The following is a 21,649-nucleotide window of genomic DNA, read 5'->3' as shown; positions in this document are numbered from 1 at the left end:
TAGATTTCAGCTAACAGCACAGCTGTTGCCAATGCTATAAATACAGGATACCACGGGAAGCAGACAGTGAAAAAATGCACTAACTGATAACCATGGGAAGTTGTACAAAATGCCAGTTGCACAACTACCATTGTTCGTAGTAATGTGTACTCGGCAGTTATAACGACACATATTATGATATAACTTTAGTGTGCCAGTCAAATTGAAGCTGCTGTTTACATACCTATACAGCTAAGCTCAGCTTATGCCATGTTGGTTGGCCAACACACTCTATTTTCACTATTCATATTAAAAGGTGTATTAAGATAAATTTTATATGTAAGAATAAAATGAATTCAGATGGTTCAAATGGCTCTGAGCACTATGGGACTTAACATCAGAGGTCATCAGTCCCCTAGACTTAGAACTACTTAAACCTAACTAACCTAAGGACATCACACACATCCATGCGTGAGGCAGGATTCGAACCTGCCATTGTAGCAGTCACACGGTTCTGGGCTGAAGTGCCTAGAACCGCTCGGCCACCATGGCCAGCTAAAATGAATTCAATAATAATTATAGCAAAATATAATTTTGCTCGGTGGCATATAAATTAAAATAAGCTTATACAAATATTGCAATACATTGAGTTCATTGTCATGAAAATGTATTAAAAAGCTTTATATTCCATAAAATATTAAAACAGAGTAACAAACTGGTGTAAGAGTTATAATTTTCCATTATTTATTTTATAATGTGAAAATATAAAATACATGATCACCAATACAAAAGTATGGTGATGCTACATAATGAAATTTTGAAATTAGTGTTATGGCTGCTAAGCAAAAGGGAATGCTGTAAAGTATTTATAATTATGCTTATTAGCAGATTTCAAAAAAAATCAGTAGCGTACACTGATGTTGAAAAACTACAGTACAAAGTGTGGATCCTGTAAATACTGAAAGGACAACTTAGATGTTTCGCTATACAGTTTTTACCCGTATGGCACGCAGTTACTACATAAGGATGGGTCCATACATTGAGTGCATCCCTGCTGGGTCACCACTGTATCATCTATTGAGAAAGCGGCTTTCAAAAAGCTCCCAAAAATGGATGCTTCTCCTTACCACTTGTTCATTAAGAAAGCTAGTGTGATGAAAAAAAATCTCCATCTCCTCAAGTGAATCTAAAAATCTCTCCTCCTCGCCTCTTCGAAGCAATTTCAGTTTGAGGTCGGATCCAGAACACTGTGTCCGCAATCATTCAGGTGGACGGCAAAATTAGATTTCTCAGCCACTTCCCTTCTTCCCAGCACCACATGCTCCTGGAATCTGACCTCAAGTTGTCTCTCAGTTTGGCCCACATAACAGGTGTTACAGTCTGAGCACTCCAATCTGTATGCATCAGATTTATGAAAAATGCAGATTTTTTTTTTTGCACATTGTGTAATAGTAACCGTCAATGAATTGCAATATTTGTCATGATGAGTATTTTAATTTACATTACTCCATACAAAATTGTATTTTATTGTAATTATTATATGAACTCTTTTTGTTCTTATATATAAATTTTGTATTAACACACTTTTATGTATATGAATAATGGAAGTAGAGGGTGCTGGTAATCTGACATGTCATAAACCGAGGTTAGCTCTGTGGGTTGGTAAATGGCAGCCCTAGTTTGACTAATTCTTGTACATGCCACAGTTAAATTGCAATATGTGCTGAATCCACATGACTATCTATAACTTACCAAACGAAATTGTTGGTATGTTGATAGAGACACAAAAACACACACAAAATTCAAGCTTTCGCAACCCACGGTTGCTTCATCAGGAAAGAGGGAAGGAGAGGGAAAGACGAAAGGATGTGGGTTTTAAGGGAAAGGGTAAGGAGTCATTCCAATCCCGGGAGCGGAAAGACTTACCTTAGGGGGAAAAAAGGACAGGTATACACTCGTGTGCGCGCGCACACACACACATATCCATCTGCACATATACAGACACAAGATAAGCTGTGAATTTCCCCTGTTTCTTTAATAATGCTGTCCCAGTACAAAGACACTGATGAAAGAATTTTGGTGTTTTTGTATTCCACACTATGTCCATGTCCTGTGCTGAGACAATGCTCAGCCACTACAGATTTCTCAGGCCAGTCCAGATGCGTGTGTTGTTGACGTTTGAGACGTCTTTCCTCCACGGTGCGATAAGTTTGTCCAATGTATGATGTCCCGCAGCTACAAGGAATCTTAGAGGCATGAGGGCTTCTGAAACTGAGAGGCCTACAAGAACTCTGAGTTTTGTTGGTGAACAAAAGGTGCATTTATGTTTCTCCAATAATATTCCTATTTTCAAAGAAAAGCTATCGACATATGGCGAGATGACCATTTCTCTTTGTTCTTCACCTTCTTCCAGTTTGTTTATTTATCTAGTGTACACAGAGTGTAAGGTGTGGTGAATCTGTGTTCAGACTGACCATTGTCTAAAAATATGGTATGGAACTGGTATAACTAATCAGACAAGCTTCCTGAGTCTAATATGGCTCTGCTCTGTGGACCATCCTAAGCATGTCGCTTCATTGTGGAGGATGGTGGCAGCTGGTGGCCTGTAAGTATAAATCCGAGTATGTAGGTTTACGGTATACAGCATGAGCCAAGGTTCCAGCATCTTTTCTCTGCAGCAACACTTCCAGGAATGGTAGTTTGCTGTTTTTCTCCACCTCCATCATAAACTTGATGTCCAAATGAAAAGAATTTAGACATTACAAAAACGAATCCTGTGATGGAGTGCCATGGAGCCAGATGACAAAGGTGTCATCCAAATATCACCGAAGCACATGGGTTTCAACTTCGCTGACTGGAATGATCTCTCTTCAAAATCTTCGGTAAAAAGACTGACCACAGTGGGTGACAAGGGATTACTCATTGCGACACTGTCGGTCTGTTCAGAGCATTGGTTGTCAATAAAAAATAAATTGAGAAGAGCACATGGTGATGCTTACCAGAGCACATGGTGATGCTTACGGGTGCTCAAAGCAAGATTATCAACGGAGGGGAGCACATGTGTAAACAAATTGACAAGTTCCCATTCCAGCTTCTCACCAGTGAGCAATAGTGATCCCTGCAGTGGTACTTGAGTAAAAACTAACATGGAAACTAACGAGAATATCTGATTATGCAAGTCACAGGTTCTTGAGCTGATGAACTAAATCTGAGATGCGGATGTTGTGCTCATATTTTCCCTCTAAAGGGCTTAGTTGTGATGCTAGATGTTTAGCCAAATTGTATGTTGGTGCCGCAGTATTGCTAACAATTGGTCGAAAGGCATGGTATGCTTATGAATGTTGGGTAGCCCATATAGTCTGGGAGGAAGAGGTGTCTGTATATGAAGTCACATTTTAATAGTGGAGTCTTTGTTTAGAAGACAGTGTGCAGGGTTGTTCAATAACTGGTTCATCTTGCTTAAGTAAATGTATTTGGAGAGGATAACGGTTGCGTTGCTTTTATCTGTTGGTAAGATTACAATATTAGGATCCTTATGCAGAGATTGAAGCACTGATCTCTCTGCAGCCGAGACATTAGTTTTGGGTGCTGGCATGTCAGAGCATGGAAAGTAACTAGTCTTGCTTACTTGACAGTGTTCCTAATCAGTTTCAGGAGTTCTATTTCAATAGAGATAGTAATATCCTGAACAGGTGGTGTCCTAAGAGTGGTGTGAAGTCCACTGATTTCTCAGAGACTAAAACTGCTGTGCCAGGCACAGGTTTGTCCGTAAGTTTGTACACGGTCTGCCTTCAAAGTCTATTCTGAGGCAGTTATAAATAGGAGGCTTCGATCACAGCCTCAGTAGAGTGTTCCCTGCACCTGAAGTTGTTGGTCTGTTTCACCAATGGAAATATTGTGGAAATTTCACGATGACATCCGACATCTCACCTGAGAACCGTATTTACAACTACACCATCAGGAAAGCCTCGAGTTATAGGTCTGTTTGACTTCCAGGTGTCACAGAGACGCTGAAGAAACTGAACTGGCAGACACTTGAGGATATGTGCAAGTTAGTACCAGCTTTAATTGATGGCTGTAGGAATATATGACAGTGTCCTGTAGGGATTGTGCGGAAAATATTAAATTAATTACATTGCTCACAGAGGCAATTAAACAGTAATTGTGGCTGCGCTCCATTTGGGAATGGAACAGGAAAAACCATGAAAACAGGGTATGTACACCCCGGGACAATCAAGAAATCTGGGGAAAATCAGGGAGTTTTGGCATCCAGGAAAAATTTGGAAATTTTTTTAGAATTTCTGGAATTTTTCATTGTTTTAGTTTTCTGTTGGATTTTGATAATTTTGACTGATAAGAACTAACACTCTAAAAAAGAAATTTACTGCAGCAGTAAAGCAGAAATGAGAGAATAACACCAATATAAAACTTTAGTTGCAAAGAAAATGCGTCATTTACAACAACAACACAACACAGCCCATATTCAAGTGTCTGCCAACAGCAAAATGTGTCACCGACTATGCAATACTTTGTAACTACAAACTGCTTTTGATGCGGGGCCTGCATCATTTCAATTAGCATGACATCATAGACTGTTTACATTTCTAATGGATCTTACATGTTAGAATGCACAGTAAATTGCTTAAATTGCAGAGCAATAGACCCTCATTCAAAACTTAACACTGAGGATGTTAAAAAAAGTTTTGGGCCCATAAGACCAGACATTTATGCCGCTATTTAAAATTTTACTGTCACATTTGTGTTTGATATACACTCCTGGAAATGGAAAAAAGAACACATTGACACCGGTGTGTCAGACCCACCATACTTGCTCCGGACACTGCGAGAGGGCTGTACAAGCAATGATCACACGCACGGCACAGCGGACACACCAGGAACCGCGGTGTTGGCCGTCGAATGGCGCTAGCTGCGCAGCATTTGTGCACCGCCGCCGTCAGTGTCAGCCAGTTTGCCGTGGCATACGGAGCTCCATCGCAGTCTTTAACACTGGTAGCATGCCGCGACAGCGTGGACGTGAACCGTATGTGCAGTTGACGGACTTTGAGCGAGGGCGTATAGTGGCCATGCGGGAGGCCGGGTGGACGTACCGCCGAATTGCTCAACACGTGGGGTGTGAGGTCTCCACAGTACATCGATGTTGTCGCCAGTGGTCGGCGGAAGGTGCACGTGCCCGTCGACCTGGGACCGGACCGCAGCGACGCACGGGTGCACGCCAAGACCGTAGGATCCTACGCAGTGCCGTAGGGGACCGCACCGCCACTTCCCAGCAAATTAGGGACACTGTTGCTCCTGGGGTATCGGCGAGGACCATTCGCAACCGTCTCCATGAAGCTGGGCTACGGTCCCGCACACCGTTAGGCCGTCTTCCGCTCACGCCCCAACATCGTGCAGCCCGCCTCCAGTGGTGTCGCGACAGGCGTGAATGGAGGGATGACTGGAGACGTGTCGTCTTCAGCGATGAGAGTCGCTTCTGCCTTGGTGCCAATGATGGTCGTATGCGTGTTTGGCGCCGTGCAGGTGAGCGCCACAATCAGGACTGCATACGACTGAGGCACACAGGGCCAACACCCGGCATCATGGTGTGGGGAGCGATCTCCTACACTGGCCGTACACCACTGGTGATTGTCGAGGGGGCACTGAATAGTGCACGGTACATCCAAACCGTCATCGAACCCATCGTTCTACCATTCCTAGACCGGCAAGGGAACTTGCTGTTCCAACAGGACAATGCACGTCCGCATGTATCCCGTGCCACCCAATGTGCTCTAGAAGGTGTAAGTCAACTACCCTGGCCAGCAAGATCTCCAGATCTGTCCCCCATTGAGCATGTTTGGGACTGGATGAAGCGTCGTCTCACGCGGTCTGCACGTCCAGCACGAATGCTGGTCCAACTGAGGCGCCAGGTGGAAATGGCATGGCAAGCCGTTCCACAGGACTACATCCAGCATCTCTACGATCGTCTCCATGGGAGAATAGCAGCCTGCATTGCTGCGAAAGGTGGATATACACTGTACTAGTGCCGACATTGTGCATGCTCTGTTGCCTGTGTCTATGTGCCTGTGGTTCTGTCAGTGTGATCATGTGATGTATCTGACCCCAGGAATGTGTCAATAAAGTTTCCCCTTCCTGGGACAATGAATTCACGGTGTTCTTATTTCAATTTCCAGGAGTGTATATTAGAGAGTAACACACACTAAAAAAGACAAAACTTCAATGTTAGTTTTTCATATTTATTTTAGTTCTTTCATAGATTACAAATTATTCAATAACAGCAGCAAAATGTCTAATTATACTTAAAAAATAAGTGTGAAGTGGGTGTTCGACAGAACATACATTTGGCCAGGTGACCCATGAAATGTTCGGCGCACACCTGTGAATCAGTAACAGTGCTTGTCAGAAATTTTCAGCTGCTGCAGTTTAAGCTATGCTCTTGGGATCCTGCCTAACCTCACACTTGGACAAAAAACAGCAAAACATTTTTTAAGACCAGTGTTATATGTGAAAGCTTAGCTTTTCTTGTAGCTGTACGGCATGTATATTAACTTACACAATAACTTCTCCTGTCTGTGTGTTCATGATTATTAACAATGATACTGCTCTTGGCTGACTATGGCACGTGTCTGCTCTGAATATCTGCTGTCATTGATTAGTGATATTGCGTAACATGAACTATGATTGGCTGACAAAAGCGCATCGCTATCTAGATTTCAGTGCTTGGAAAACTGCCATGCTGTATTTGGTGGAATTCATGTTTATACTTTCGTAATACAAAAATATGCACTGTAAATGTTGCCGCCCATCAAAGATCTTTCCAAATCACATTGTCTCCTAAAGTGCCGAGGAGTTCTATGCTGGTGTATAAAACCTTCTCCACTCAAAGGAGTGATAAGTTTTACAGCTCTGAGGGGAGTATATTGTCACTTAACATGGAAAAAGTGTACTTTCGCCAAGGGTATCGCGTATTTTCACCAGGAAAAAGGTGTATTTTCAACTGGAAAATCGAGAAATTTCTTTTTCTTGTCCACGTAGACACCCTGTAATAACTGATACAGTAGGAAGGTTAAGAGCCGCAGTGTGTAACATCATGCTGTTTTTGTGGGTGCTATGGTATGATGCTGACAGATTGTGCTCACAAGGGGCGTATTACCAAAATCTCCTGATCATTACAAGAGGCTGTCAAGATGACACATCACAGGAAGCTATGATGTGCTGATTCTGCTCCGAGGCAAAGCCCCATCTGATTCTGCTCCGAGGCAAAGCCCCACCTCATTCTGCGCAGTTATGAGCTTTTGTCTCGGCCGATGCCCCCCCCCCCCCCCCTCCTCCCACCCCAGCACCTGCGCCCCTCCTCACGTCATTTTCATGGAACAGTACCCAATTACTTTTGTCTGTTTACTCGGATGCAGAAACTGTTATGTGGCAGGCATTTTTGGAATGATAACGAGGTAATTTTTGAGGCGGAAAGTTTTGTGAAAAGCCAAAGTAGTCCAGTCATATGGAATGGAAAGTCTTGTAGAAGTAAGTGTCACCATAACAACACACCACCTTATCTACATTTATACTCCACAAACCCCTGTGAGCTGCATACCAGGGGTATGTCCCACTGTAACACTTATTAGGGTTTTTTCCTTTTCCATTGATGCATGTTGCTTGGGAAGAATGATTGTTTGAATGCCTCTGGGTGTGCAGTTATTATTCTAATCTTATCCTCACAGTCCCTATGTGACTGATACTTAAGGGATTCTAGTATATTCCTAGAGTCATTTAAATGTGGTTCTTGAAACTTTGTTAGTAGACTTCCTTGAAATATTTTACATTTATCTTCAAGAGTCTTCCAATTTGGTTCCTTCAGTATCTCTGTGACACACCCCCATGGATCAAACAAACCTGTGACTATTTAGTGCTGCCCTTGTCTATATGCATTCAGTATTCCCTGTTAGTCCTATTTGGTATGGGTCCCACACACTTGAGCAATATTCTAGAACCAGTTGCATGAGTGGTTTGTAAGCAATCTTCTTTGTAGACTGATGGCTCTTCCACAGTATTCTACCAATAAACTGAAGTCTACCACCTGCTTTACCCACGACTGAACCTATGTGATCATTCCATTTCATATCACTACAAAGCGTTATATCCAGGTATTTGTATGCGTTGGCTGATTCCAACGGTGAGTCATTGATATTATAGTTATAGCAATTTTTTTACATTTCTGAACATTTAAAGCAAGTTGCCAGTCTTTGTACCATTTTGAAACTTTATCAAAATCAGTCTGAATATCTATGCAGCTTCTTTCAGATAGTACTTAGGTATAGATAACTGCATCATCTGCAAAAACTCTGAGGTTACTATTAATATTGTGTGCAACACAACATGAACATCAAGGGTCCACTTGTACGCACCTGAAGTTACTTCTACATCTGACGATGACTCGCCATCCATGAAAACGTGCTGTGTCTTCCCTGTCAAAAATTCTTCAATCCAGTCACAAATTTCACTTGATAGCCCATACCATTGTACTTTTGACGATAAGTGTAAGTGTGGTACCGAGTCAAATGATTTTCAGAAATCGAGAACTACTGCATGTACTTAACTGCCTTATCCAAAGCTTTCAGTATGTCATGTGAGAAAAGTGCGAGTTGGGTTTCACGTGACTGATGTTTTCGAAATCCATGCTGGTTGGCTTTGAGGAGGTCATTCTGTTCAAGATAGCTCACTGTGTTTCAGCTCAGAATATATTCTAAGATTTTATAACAAGTCAATGTCAAGGATATTTTCACGGTAGTTTTGTGGATTACTTTTACTACTCTTCTTGTAGATGGATGTGACCTTTGCCTTTTTTCCATTAACTGGGCATATTTTTTTATTCAAGGGATCTAGGATAGGTTATAGTTAGAAGAAAGGATAACTCAGCCGTAAATTCAGTATAGAATCTGACAGGGATGCCATTAGGCCCTGGAACCTTGTTCAGTTTAAATGCTTTTAGCTGTTTCTCAAAACCAGTGACACTAAGACTTATTTCACTGATCTTTTCAGTGGTACGAGAATTAAATTGGGGCAATTCTCCTGGGTTTTCCGTGCTAAAGAGGGAGTTAAGCATTTCAGCTTTTGTTTTGCCACCCTCAGTTTCAGTTCCTATCTCATTCACTAGGGACCGGATACTAACTTTGGTGCCACATACGACCAGAATTTGTTTGGGTATTGTGTAATATCATTTGACAGTATTCCGCAGTGGTAGTCATTGAAGGCATCATGCATTGCTCTCTTGACAGTCAAATGCCTTTGTTTCAGCATTTCTCTATCTATAGTTGTACGCTTTGTTCTACACCAGTTGTGCTGTAATCTCTATTTCCTTAGAAGTTTCTTTACAGTGAGTGTATACTGTGTAGGTTCTCTCCCATTGTGAAATGTTCTACTGGGTGCATATGTATACTGTGCACGGTCAACTATTCTTTTAAGCTTGAGCCATAGTTCCTCTACATGCTCCTGCCCTGTGCTGGAAGTTTCAAGTTCATTACTGAGATGTGACTCTACTGGATTTTTTTTCTCTAGTTTACTGAGCATGTGTATCTTTCTGCTTGTTTTAGTTGTTTAGTTATCCTGCAGTATGCTGTGATGTTCATTGAAAGGATAAAATGAAAGTTCTTGTCACTCGCACAATTAAAAGGTGTTATGATAACTTATGTAAATTGCATAATAATTATGCTTTATTTGGCAGTAATAGTAAATATTATAATGTTATCTTATTTAGTTGAACAGATAAAAAATCTATTCACCAAGTTGCGACAGGACACACACATGAAAGGCTGTTGTCTTTATGTGTGTATTTTGCTGCTGCTTGGTAAGTAGATTTTTTATCTATCCAATTAAATACTTTGTCAGTAATTGATTGGTTTCATTGTTATAATATTATGTTAATAATACAGCAATTGTAAAGAAATTTCAAAGAACTTTCGCCCTCTTTGTGCACCTCTGTCCTCGTCTTTACTTAGTTCATCTTCAAAATGAGAATATATATGGGTGTGGTAAGGTAAGTAAAATAATGGATGACTAATTTCAATTCATACCAGATAATATGTAAATATTTAAGAGCTGAAACCAGTGTACAGTGTTTGTTAGGCTAATGAGGCCATGAGCTTTCACAAGGAGAATTATAATAATGACAAAGCGAAATATGGCTTATCTTCGTCTGTATGCATTGATGACACGACAGCATTGGATCTGATAGCTGCCATTGTGCTGTGTGCCACAGCTATACTTTTTGTCTTCCACTTATTCTAGTTGCCTCACTCCTTCTTTGTAACTAATTGATTAACGAAATGTTGGACAGTAATGCATATGAGGACCTTGTTCTCTATAAGAAATTGCTCTGGAGTGGGAGATTCCACTGTGTTGTAAATCTGTGATAAAATATCTTCGAGAAGTATGTCTGCTGCTGCTTCAACCACACATTGACGCTCTTCCTATGGAGATGATCTTGACTGATGCCAACTATCTGTAAGAATTTTATACCCAGTGTTTTTGAAACACAACAACTGATTTCTTCACAGATAGGAGAATCACTTTCATAGTTCAACAGTTTGGCTTTCAGTCTTGACATCAGGATGGCAGTCACTGTATATCTGGTCTGTTAACTGCTGAAGGCAAAATTGACACTCTCACTGAGGTAGTTGAAAATTTACTGCATAGCACCATCAAATTCTGTGCCATATGGAAATATTGTCTTCTTTTCTACCTACTTTGGATTGCTGTGCGGGACTGTCACAGATTTGATGTGTTACTTGGCACCTGTTGGAACTAAGTAGAAAGTAATCTAGCCCAATGTATTATTGAGCATCCTAATTCATTGTTTTGTCTGTCACTGAGCTTCAGAGCATCCCCAGCTCGTGCATACAAGACAGTAGGTTCCATCGATTGTGTCGGAGCTCGTTTTGCTGAAATGGAAATTCTGGCCTAGTAGTAGACCGACAGAGGAAATAGTTGCTTTTGAAACAAAAATCCATTGAGCAGTTCAAGTTTCTCTTATACTGCAACCCTCTTAGCCTCCACTGCAATTAATTTTCTGCGCTCTGGAATTAATTTTTCGTTAGTGTTCTTTTCTCACTATGGTTCATGAACTTTGACCACAGTTTTGCCCTTCAAAAATGCAGCTCCTTCCCCCCCTCCCCCTCCTCCCTAAAGCTTCCTGTACCGACTTGATTCAAGAACATTCTTTGAGGCCACTTCTGGTTTGTGTGATGACACTTTTCTCCCACCATCCCATACACCATCACAAAGGACACACTTCTCACTTGAACTTATTATATATGACCATCTTATACATTTAAACTAAATTTACTGAACACAGATGTGTGTTAAGCAACCATCCGAGGGTGAACTTTAATCCAGTTGCAGCCGCAGGAGACTGACACAAAAAACTGGCCTCTCTCCTATCAGGAGGGGAGGCCATGCCATCTCATAAATGTCGTGCCCCTCCACCATGGTAAGTATCAACTACCAACTGGAGGATGGAATTTGGCAATGAAAAGGCACGTGGGAGAGGTCTTGAGGTAGCTCATTCCCTCAGCTTTGAAACTGCACTGACTTCAACATGCGCTACATGTCCTATGGTTTGTCTGACAAAAGAAAAGTCACTAAGCTCTGTTTCGTGGAAAATTTTATCCCCTCTGTTTTCATAAGTAGTGAGATTTTCCGTAAATTGTGCCATTTCAGAGTTACAAGTGGAAAATCTGCAGAAGTCCCATTTTTTGTGGCTACCTCCGGTTTTGACACATTTCCATGGCAGGATTTTGGTGGAACTTTGAAAATTTGGACTCAGCCCCCCTCAAAAACATATAGAAATCTTGTCAAAACAGTTTCTAAATAACTTTCCACACTTCGGTCCTTCTGAGCGCCATTTGACTGGACCAAAGTGCAGACATCTGCAGCTGAGGTCTTCAGCAAGTCATCCATCATTGGTTAAAATGTGTTACACTGAAGGACAGATATGTAGAGAAGTGTGTTTTTCACGATCTTGTATCAAATTTATCATTTTGATAGTTAAAACTTTGACTATTCATCACAAATATTTTAGTATATTGAAACCTGGTGTTGCCATAATTTAACTTACATTTACATGTGATTATTGCATTTTTTCCAGGTGAAACAAACTGTGAATGACAGAGTAGCTGTTCTTAATGCCATCAACCAGCACATTTCTCCTCTGAGGCTTATTCCATATTTTGTAAGTTCATAACTGCAGTCAGACAATTTTGCCACTCTAATTTTTAATTTTAATGTTATGCTTAGAAGTGGTATACAGTGATATTTTTTTCCTTATCTTATATCCACACAACATTTCATGGTTGCAATGGTAGGTTCTTTCAGGGTTTTGTGCAAGAACCATTACTATTTTTTAATACAGTGAGAAGCTGCATATTTTTAAGCCCAAGTGGAAGGCTTTTCTGCAGGCAAACTCTTTCTATTCCCTGTAGTAATACATTTTACCAGTTTAACTGCAGTTCTTAGTAAAGTGGATGATATTTTGCATAAATTAGGTCTACAACTTTGCTTCTGCCATTTTGCAGTAGAGGGTAATAATTGCTAGTGGTGGTGCAGGTAGAAAGTCACAAGTGTTATACAGTAAGTGTAGGCATTTGTAAACATAACACCATCAAAATATTAGCTGAGTTGTGATTACATCGTTAATTTATACTTGATTGAATATGTCAACTTACAAGCCGAATTCCTGTCATTTGCAGAAAGTTTTAATTTTCTGCTTTATCATGAAAATATGTGGTTGAGGTTCATAAAATGTTGGGGGTTCATAAAATGTTGGGCTACACCTTTGGTGAGGTACCTATTTTTGAAAGAACATGCATAGAATGGTTTCAAAATCTTCAAGAACAACGATTTTGATGTAGAAGCCTGGCATGGCAGTAGAAGAGAGGTGTGTGAAGTTACTAAAACAATCACACCAGATCATTATTGAAAACATTTTGTGCATTTGACCCGAACACTGACAGACAAATGGCTGCAATATAGCAAAAGCTACGAATAGGTGGTTTTGCTCCGTGGCAGTGCTCAACCCCATGTCACAAAGCATGTCAAAACATACTTGGAAACATTGAAATGGGAAGTCCTTTCCCACATGCTTTATTCCCCAGGGATTCCCCCCTCTGACTACTACCTTTTTCAACTTTTTTCATCAATGCCACACGGCCTGGCTGACCAGCACTTCCGGTCATTTGAGCAAGTGCAAAATTGGATCAGTTTGTGGATCACCTCTAAGAATGCCTATTTCTACCTCCACAATATTTGTATGCTGCCTGAAAGATAAGAGAAGGTGATGGCCAATAAGTTGAATAGTAAATTTTTGTAAGTTTTTAACAATAAAGCTGAGAAAAAAATTGCGGAAGCAAAGTTGTAGACCTACTATTATTTTTAAACAGTCAAAAATCCAGGATTTAATAGTGACAGTATACCGAAAAGGATAAATTGCTATTCATCATATAGTGAAGATGTTGAGTCATAGACAGGTGCAACAAGAAGACTGCTAAACAATTAATCATTCAGTCAAAGGGCCTTCTTCTGGACAACATACACACATGCACATGCATGTAATAACAACTCACACACATACACGACCACTGTCTCTGGCCCCCAAGGCCAGTCTGCGAGCAACAGAACATGTTGTGAGAAGCAGTCTGGGTGGAGGGGGTAAGGAGGAGGCTGGGGTGAGGATGGGGAGGGGTAGCAGGGTATGGGTGGGGGATATTGAAGTGCTGTCTGTGGGAGCATACAGGATACAGGGACGAGGTGGGGAGAGGGTAGGAGAGCTAGTGCAGTCAGGAGATTTGACAGTGGGCAGGAGTGGTGGTGGGGAGGGGGGGGGGGGGAGGAGAGAAGTAAAATTGGTGGAATAGAAGGTTGTGTAAAGCCAGAATGGCAACAGAGAAAGGGATAGGCAAGTGAAGAACAGTGACTAACAAAGGTTGAGGCCAGGGGGCGTATAGGAATGTAGGGAATATTGCAGGGAGAGTACCCACCTTTGCAATTCACAAAAGCAGGTGTTAGTAGGAAGGATCCAGATCATACAGGCTGTGAAGCAGTCATTGAAGTAAAGAACATTGTGTTGGACAGCATACTCAGCAACTGGATGGTTCTGTCTCACGGCCACAGTTTGTCGGTGGCCATTTGTGCAGACAGACAGCTTTTTGGTTGCCATGCCCAGGTAGAATGCAGCACAGTGGTTGCAGCTTAGCTTGTAGATCCCATGGCTGCCTTCACAGGTAGTGCTGCCATTGTTGGGATAGGTGATGCCTGTGACCGGACTGGAGTAGGTAGTGGTAGGAGGATGTATAGGACAGGCATTGCATCTGTATCTGTTATGGGGATATGAGCCATGACGCAAGGGTTTGGGAGCAGCGGTGGAATAGGGATGGATAATGGTACTGTGGAGGTTCGGTGGGTGGCGAAATACCACTGTGGGAGGGGTGGGAAGGATAGTGAGTTGGACGTTCTCTAGTCGTGTCCTGCTCTCTGCCATCCATCTAACCTCCCAGCTGCACCTAGCTGCCCTACCTTACCCCAACCACCCAGATTGCTTCTCCCATCCTGCACAGTCCATCATTCGCGGTCTGGGTTCAGCGACCAGAGACAGTGCTTTTTTTGTGTGTGTGTGTGTGTGTGTGTGTGTGTGTACTTCAGAAGAAGGCCTTTTGGCTCTGAAAACTTGAAAGTGTAGCAGTCTTGTTGTGCAACTCTTCGTTCCACTATATGGTGAGTAGCAATCTAGCCTTTTCATAATAATATTATTTTTGCATAATATTGTGGAATTATTGCAAACACATAGCAGTAGATAGTCTTGTTTTCTCATAACTATGCGTACTATTTTTACAGTTTCACATGGAAGATGGACATATAACATTCCTAGTGAATAACTGCATTACTTCCATCATTGCGTTGTTCAAAAAGAACCTTAAAGTGCCATACATGTCTACTGAGGTAAGTTTTTAGTGGCCCTTGTTCTGGTATTAGTATGTGTAACTGACAGTGACTTGCTTGTAAAAATAGCTCTTGGTGACTTTAAATTTGGATAAAATTCCAAGCTGCTGATAAAATAGCGACATTGGCTCTATAAGGAAAGCTGCTGTTCAGAGGTAGTCAATGTTTGCCAGTGGGTGTTACCTTATTTAAAAACTTCGTTGGTCTGTTTTGGCAGTTATGCCATTCAATAGAGAGCAATTGCTGCATGTCAGTTCACTACACAGATTCCTATTATGGATTACAGGAACCACTTTAAAGCTTGCCATATTATCCTACTGCATCCGTCACCATCACCACCACCATTCTCCCTGCCCATTACTCCATTTTTCTCTAAATTTTCCTCATGTAGTGGTTGGCACAGTAGTGATGACTGGATTCGTACCCCAAACAGTGGCTGTTCAAATCCCCATCCTGCCATCCAGATTAGATTTTCTCTATTTTCCCTAAATCAGTTCAGGTGAATGCTGAGTCAGTTCCTTTGAAATGACATGGCTGATTTGATTCACCAGCCTTCACCAGTCTGTGCTTGTAGTCAGTCTCTAATGATCTCATCATTGACAGAATGCTAAATGCCGGTCGACCTTCCTCACAGTGGTCCCCTGAGCCAGGGCTTCTCAGACATTTTCATCAACTACTCCTTTTATATAGGAACATTTCTTCAAAAACCTCACTCACTGTCGCAAATGTAATTACAATGAAACCCCACTTATAAACTTTTTAAGGGACTTCAAAAAAAAAATGGAGTAAAATGCGGGAAAATGTAAAATGTGGGAAATAATGTTTTAAGCTGTAAAAGTTACATATAGGATACCCCATTACATTTTTGCACTTTGTGTATGTGCACATAATAGGCATCAAAATACTTTTGTCAGGGACTTTATTATTTAATAAAAACTGCTGATGTAATGATAACAGATGACTGCCTGGGAAGCAGAAACTTTTGGCTCAATTTCATACGTCATAATCGAAAAGCCTGCAGCTGTCATTCATTTTTCAATTACGAAACATTGCACCACTTATGTATTTTTTTATGCTTAGTGCAGTGTTTTAAAAATTTTTTCTCATTGTCAAGTGCAAATATTTACATAAGAATTTTGTGTGGTGTTTGCATATATGCTGTTCTGAACCTCTTGAACTGTAGTCATCTGTTTGAGGTTTTCCAGTACTGTGCCTCCTCAGTTACGTAGAAAACCACACACACAAACTGTCACTCACATTGTTTGTTTGTGCGACATCACAAAAAATACATACTTAAATACTGCATTTGACAACGAGAGTTCTTGAAACACGTTTTGCTCAAAACAAAAAAATATGTAATTGGTGCTATGTTTAAATCAAAAACATTTGAGCAACGCAAAGTGCTTGAAAGTGTCTAGTAGCACTACAAGTGGACAAAAGACAAAGCACGCCAAATATGGTTCGATACAGGTGTGATGATGATGACGACAATCATAAAACTGCGCATGTGCTGTAAAGACAGTTTGGAAATGGTTGTGATTGGTCATGTTATCTTTATTTGAACGAACCTAGCTATTCCCATCAGCCACCACACATTGTAGAGTTTGGCAGCGGCAGGAGATATGACACAAATTATTTCACCTTTTACACATTTAGTGGTTGAAATCTGCTGAGCAGAGCACCCTAGTGTCAAGAAACTTAACCATGTAATGTTTGTACACACTACTTGATGGGCAACATCATGCCAGCATCATTTTACGTAAATTTTTCTCCATAAACATTTTTTTCATAAAGGGTAAGTTGTGGGAAAATTATAAATATTGGGTGTGAATTAACTTTGTGGATATAGGAATCTTGATGGGAGCGATAAAAAAAATGTTGTAAACAGCAGGAAAACATTAATTCCAGGAACATAAAACTGAGGTTATACTTTAATTAGTACTATCAGCATATATGGACAATGGGTATTATAGTTTCTGCCCAGGCACTGCACAACCACCCCTCTTTGTTGAAACTGTAATAGAGTAAATCCTTACATGCAAACAATACATAAGGAAATAATACTAGAACTAGATCATATATGTTGATAAGAATTATGATTAAAATGATGTAATGGTGCTCCAATTATAAGATTGCCAATTGTGATTAAAATCCTGTGTCAGAGCAGCAATAATAAGATGGCCTATAGCAATAGAAAAACACAGAAATTTTAGCAGAAACATTTTAAAAAATTACTGAATTGCGGAGGTCCTCCAGAAATACTACAAATAAACACGGATACCCCTATTAAAACACCAGCAGAAAGTGTAAACCACCAGAAGCCATCAAGTTTACAAAGCTTTGAAAGAGCCCAAAAACTGAAAAGCAAGTGTAAAAGTTCAAACATTAGTGGAACATTGGAAACATGCAGCTGAACCAGTGAAGATATCATTACACCAATGTATACTGAAAGTGTGGAACAAAGAAAAACTACTGGAAGATTGGACTACAGCTATGCATTACACAAAAAAGAAGAAAAATCGGATCCAGACAACTATATAGGAATTTCCCTTTTGGATATCTCATATAAAGTCATGTCAAGAATTCTGTGCAATCATCATAAAGATCAACGTGAACAGGAAGGAGTAGAATATCAAGGAGGATTTAGACCCTGGAGAACCTGTCCAGAACAGATAATACAAAAACAAGAAGTTACTACCTTTGTAGACTTCGAAAAAGCATATGATTGTATCCACAGATCTTCAGTGATGAAGGTACTAAGCAGTTTTGGTCTCCATCCGAAATTCATTAAATTGATAAACTTTACTCCAACAAACACCAACTCTAAAGTAAAGTTCAGAGGAGAATATCTGAACCATGTGTGATTAAAAGAAGGTTAAGACAGATGGTCTATTGCCATTACTCTTCAGCTGTGCACTTTAGTATACCATGAAGGAATGGTACATGGAAAATTCTAAAAACATAAGAATTAGAACCAAAGAAGATGAAATAAACTTAAATTGCTTGGAATTTGCAGATGACTATGCAATACTAGCTAGCGTTACTACCTAATAACATTCAAGAAGTCAGAAATCAAATAACAGGTCTTCAAAATGCAGCACAAAAAATAGGACTCCAGGTATCATTCGAAAAGATTGAGGCAATGGTAGGAGATCCACTAGCAATCAACCACATAAAAGTAAATAACGGGAAGGTAAAAACAGTGAACAGTTTAAATACCTAGGAGAAATTTTTAAATACGGCTTGGTTGAGAAACCTGCATGACAAATAAAAACGAACGTGGTCATACAATAAAAATGTCTGTCAGACAAAACTAAATTAGAACTTTACAAGATGTTTGTTCAACCAAGGTGACATACAGAAGTGAATCTCTTTTCAGAGTCACCCAGAAAAACAGAATCAACAAAATTCTAAAATTAGAGAGAAGAATAGCTAGAACATTCATAAATAAAAAATATCAAAAGGCTGGCCAGTAGTGTATAGTGCCAAATGAAGTGATGTACAATGAACCGGAACCCATTACAGATACTATATAGAAAAAAGGATCTCTTTTCTTGGTCACAGTATGAGGACACCAGAAATCAGATTATCAAGAAAAATTATAAAGAAACTTGGGAACATGAAATAACAAATAGGATGGATAGAGAAAATCGGGGAGGATATGAAACAGCTAGAATTAACACTGGGTGATTTGCAAAACAAAACAGAAAATTTAAAGAAACTGAAAACCAGAAAAATAAGATTTAAACCAGACACAGACAAGTGGCAATCAATAAACAGGGCATTTACAGATGAGTGATGACAAAAAGATCAGAACAAATAAAAGATACTGTGCAATTTGGAAAAAAAATCTATTGAAAAATATGTCCAGATAATGATTTAGTGCACTGGTCCAATGAGGCCATAAAAGCTGAAGAATAAGAAGAAGAAGTACCAAAAATGGAAAGAAATAAGAAGACATAGGTAATTTACATTCTTCAGCATGTCTTTGTTCTAGAGAATTCTGTATATTGTTGACTAAACTTTTACCTGAGCATCTTGCTAGATTACTGAACCTAGAGAATCACGAACTATTTCTAACTGTTAATACACTGCTGCCATAACCTTCACCACAGTTAGCCCACCCCACTATAGTGACAGTTGGAAAGTGATGGAGGCGGCCCTATATCCATGTTAGGAAATGTTGCTCAAAGTGGAAACAACAGAGTAGCCAATTATTGGCATTAAATGCCACCACAAAATAAATTTGAAATTTATATTACTGATACTTTTACTGCAATAATAAAAAAGAATTTAAAAAATAAAAAAGAACTGAAACCAGTATCTTTAACTGGTGAGTGGTTACATTTCTTCACCTTTCACTGCACACCAAACAATCTTAACAATTCTGCCAAATTTAAAGCGTAAGATAAGAATTATAAAGAGCAGTAGTTTCTCCAGATTGTTAGGTGACCCTACTTTGAGAAGCTCTCCCCAACCTACATACCCCTGCATGTTCCACTCCAAAATTATCATTCCTCTCTTTCTGGTGCTTAGTGATTTTCCCCCTATACACAGCCAACCATTAAAATTTCAATGACAGAAAGGATGGAAATAACAAAATTTTTTTATATTGTACCTATATACGAGGGCAGTTCAATAAGTAATGCAACACATTTTTTTTCTCGGCCAATTTTGGTTGAAAAAACCGGAAATTTCGTGTGGAATATTTTCAAACATTCCCGCTTCGTCTCGTATAGTTTCATTGACTTCCGACAGGTGGCAGCGCTGTACGGAGCTGTTAAAATGTCGTCTGTAACGGATGTGCATTGCAAACAACGGGCAGTGATCGAGTTTCTTTTGGCGGAAAACCAGGGCATCTCCGATATTCATAGGCGCTTGCAGAATGTCTACGGTGATCTGGCAGTGGACAAAAGCACGGTGAGTCGTTGGGCAAAGCATGTGTCATCATCGCCGCAAGGTCAAGCAAGACTGTCTGATCTCCCGCGTGCGGGCCGGCCGTGCACAGCTGTGACTCCTGCAATGGCGGAGCGTGCGAACACACTCGTTCGAGATGATCGACGGATCACCATCAAACAACTCAGTGCTCAACTTGACATCTCTGTTGGTAGTGCTGTCACAATTGTTCACAAAAATCTGAACGAACTTCTCCTTCTTCATGACAACGCAAGACCTCACACAAGTCTTCGCACCCGAGAGGAGCTCACAAAACTTCAGTGGACTGTTCTGCCTCATGCACCCTACAGCCCCGATCTCGCACCGTCGGATTTCCATATTTTGGCCCAATGAAGGACGCAATCCGTGGGAGGCACTACGTGGATGATGAAGGAGTTATTGATGCAGTACGACGTTGGCTCCGACATCGACCAGTGGAATGGTACCGTGCAGGCATACAGGCCCTCATTTCAAGGTGGCGTAAGGCCGTAGCATTGAATGGAGATTACGTTGAAAAATAGTGTTGTGTAGCTAAAAGATTGGGGAATAACCTGGTGTATTTCAATGCTGAATAAAACAACCCCTGTTTCAGAAAAAAAATGTGTTGCATTACTTATTGAACTGCCCTCGTAGCATGAAGAATAAATAAATTGTTGGTGTTTCGGGGGTGTACGGGGTGCAAAATTCTGTGCAGAGCTGTCACCTTGGGCAGCAACAGTGACTCCGATCTGGCTGGGCATTGACTTGAACTGAATTTAGATAGCAGATATGGCTATTTCACTCTGGGCTGCTTCATCTCTGTACTCAAGTTCACCTATTGTAGTGGCTATCGAGTTGTGGCATGCCAGTACCTCGAAAACCAATGACAAAGTGGTCTGAGAGAGATCGGAAGTATGTGCTGGCTAGGGCAACAGTCGAATGCCCTCTTATCACGGTAGGTTGTGATGGCATAAATGATGTTTTGCCTGCAGTTAGCTTCTTTGAAAGTGACGTAAATTTCATGTCGAAGATAAGGGCACAGCTGCAGGTCTCGATGTGTCAGAAAAGTAACGCCTGCTGTCCAAAGTACCGAAGATGCCAATGGAGATGATTGTGTTATGTACCCTCTAGCATAGCATACTCTTGAGGCAGATTCTGGGCATTCTTGACGGATGAATGAAGTCAGGCTATTTTCTATCTCCTGAGAGCCTCCACAAACGGCTACACCCATCGTGATGCACTATATAGAACCGAGACTCGACAGTGCATCTCTCTCCGGTGCTGCATCGATGGAACCCTGAAAAATAGTTGCCACACTGACAGTCCGTGGTAGGACTTGCCCAAAGTAATGTGGCCAGTGCGCAGAAATGCATTTTCATTCCGATCCTTAGTTGATTCTGTCGTGCCGTTCCGAAAGGCTGGCCCCCTCAGTCGGCTGTCGCCTTCCGACCTGCGCACTTCGAGCATTCTTGTTGTGATCTCTTTACTATGTTTGTTGATCTCTTTACTGTGTTTGCTGGCACCATAGTCTCACCACACTGCATCGGACCGTTTGTGCTGATACGAGCGCTGCAGAGAGGTTGTAGCCATTCTTCTGGTTGTCAGAATGGTGTAGTCGACCTTCCCCTGGGGTGTCGTGGGTTCGACGGGCTGACGAGGCGGACGGGAGCAAGTCTGGGATGACGACAGCTGCCGAGAGGTGGACTTTTTGACTTCCCTTATTGCTTGCTCAGTGTACAGAGTGAATAACTTC

The 21,649-nt window shown here is 40.9% G+C and overlaps 1 protein-coding gene across 2 annotated transcripts in view; it reads left to right on the top strand.

Annotated features, from left to right (window-relative positions):
- The window catches only part of LOC126106855 (nuclear RNA export factor 1-like), a 164,029-nt gene that overhangs the window by 32,054 nt on the left and 110,326 nt on the right, over positions 1–21,649 (top strand). For both annotated transcript variants that reach the window (XM_049913250.1, XM_049913251.1), the window contains 2 exons: positions 12,137–12,220; positions 14,878–14,982. In XM_049913250.1, coding sequence (XP_049769207.1) covers positions 12,137–12,220; positions 14,878–14,982 — 189 coding nt within the window. The remainder of the gene's footprint in view (positions 1–12,136; positions 12,221–14,877; positions 14,983–21,649) is intronic.

Source organism: Schistocerca cancellata, chromosome 10 (assembly GCF_023864275.1).
Source record: "Schistocerca cancellata isolate TAMUIC-IGC-003103 chromosome 10, iqSchCanc2.1, whole genome shotgun sequence".
Lineage (NCBI taxonomy): Eukaryota > Metazoa > Arthropoda > Insecta > Orthoptera > Acrididae > Schistocerca > Schistocerca cancellata.
Note: the sequence above shows the minus strand (reverse complement) of the source record. Positions and strands in the feature narration are given on the sequence as shown.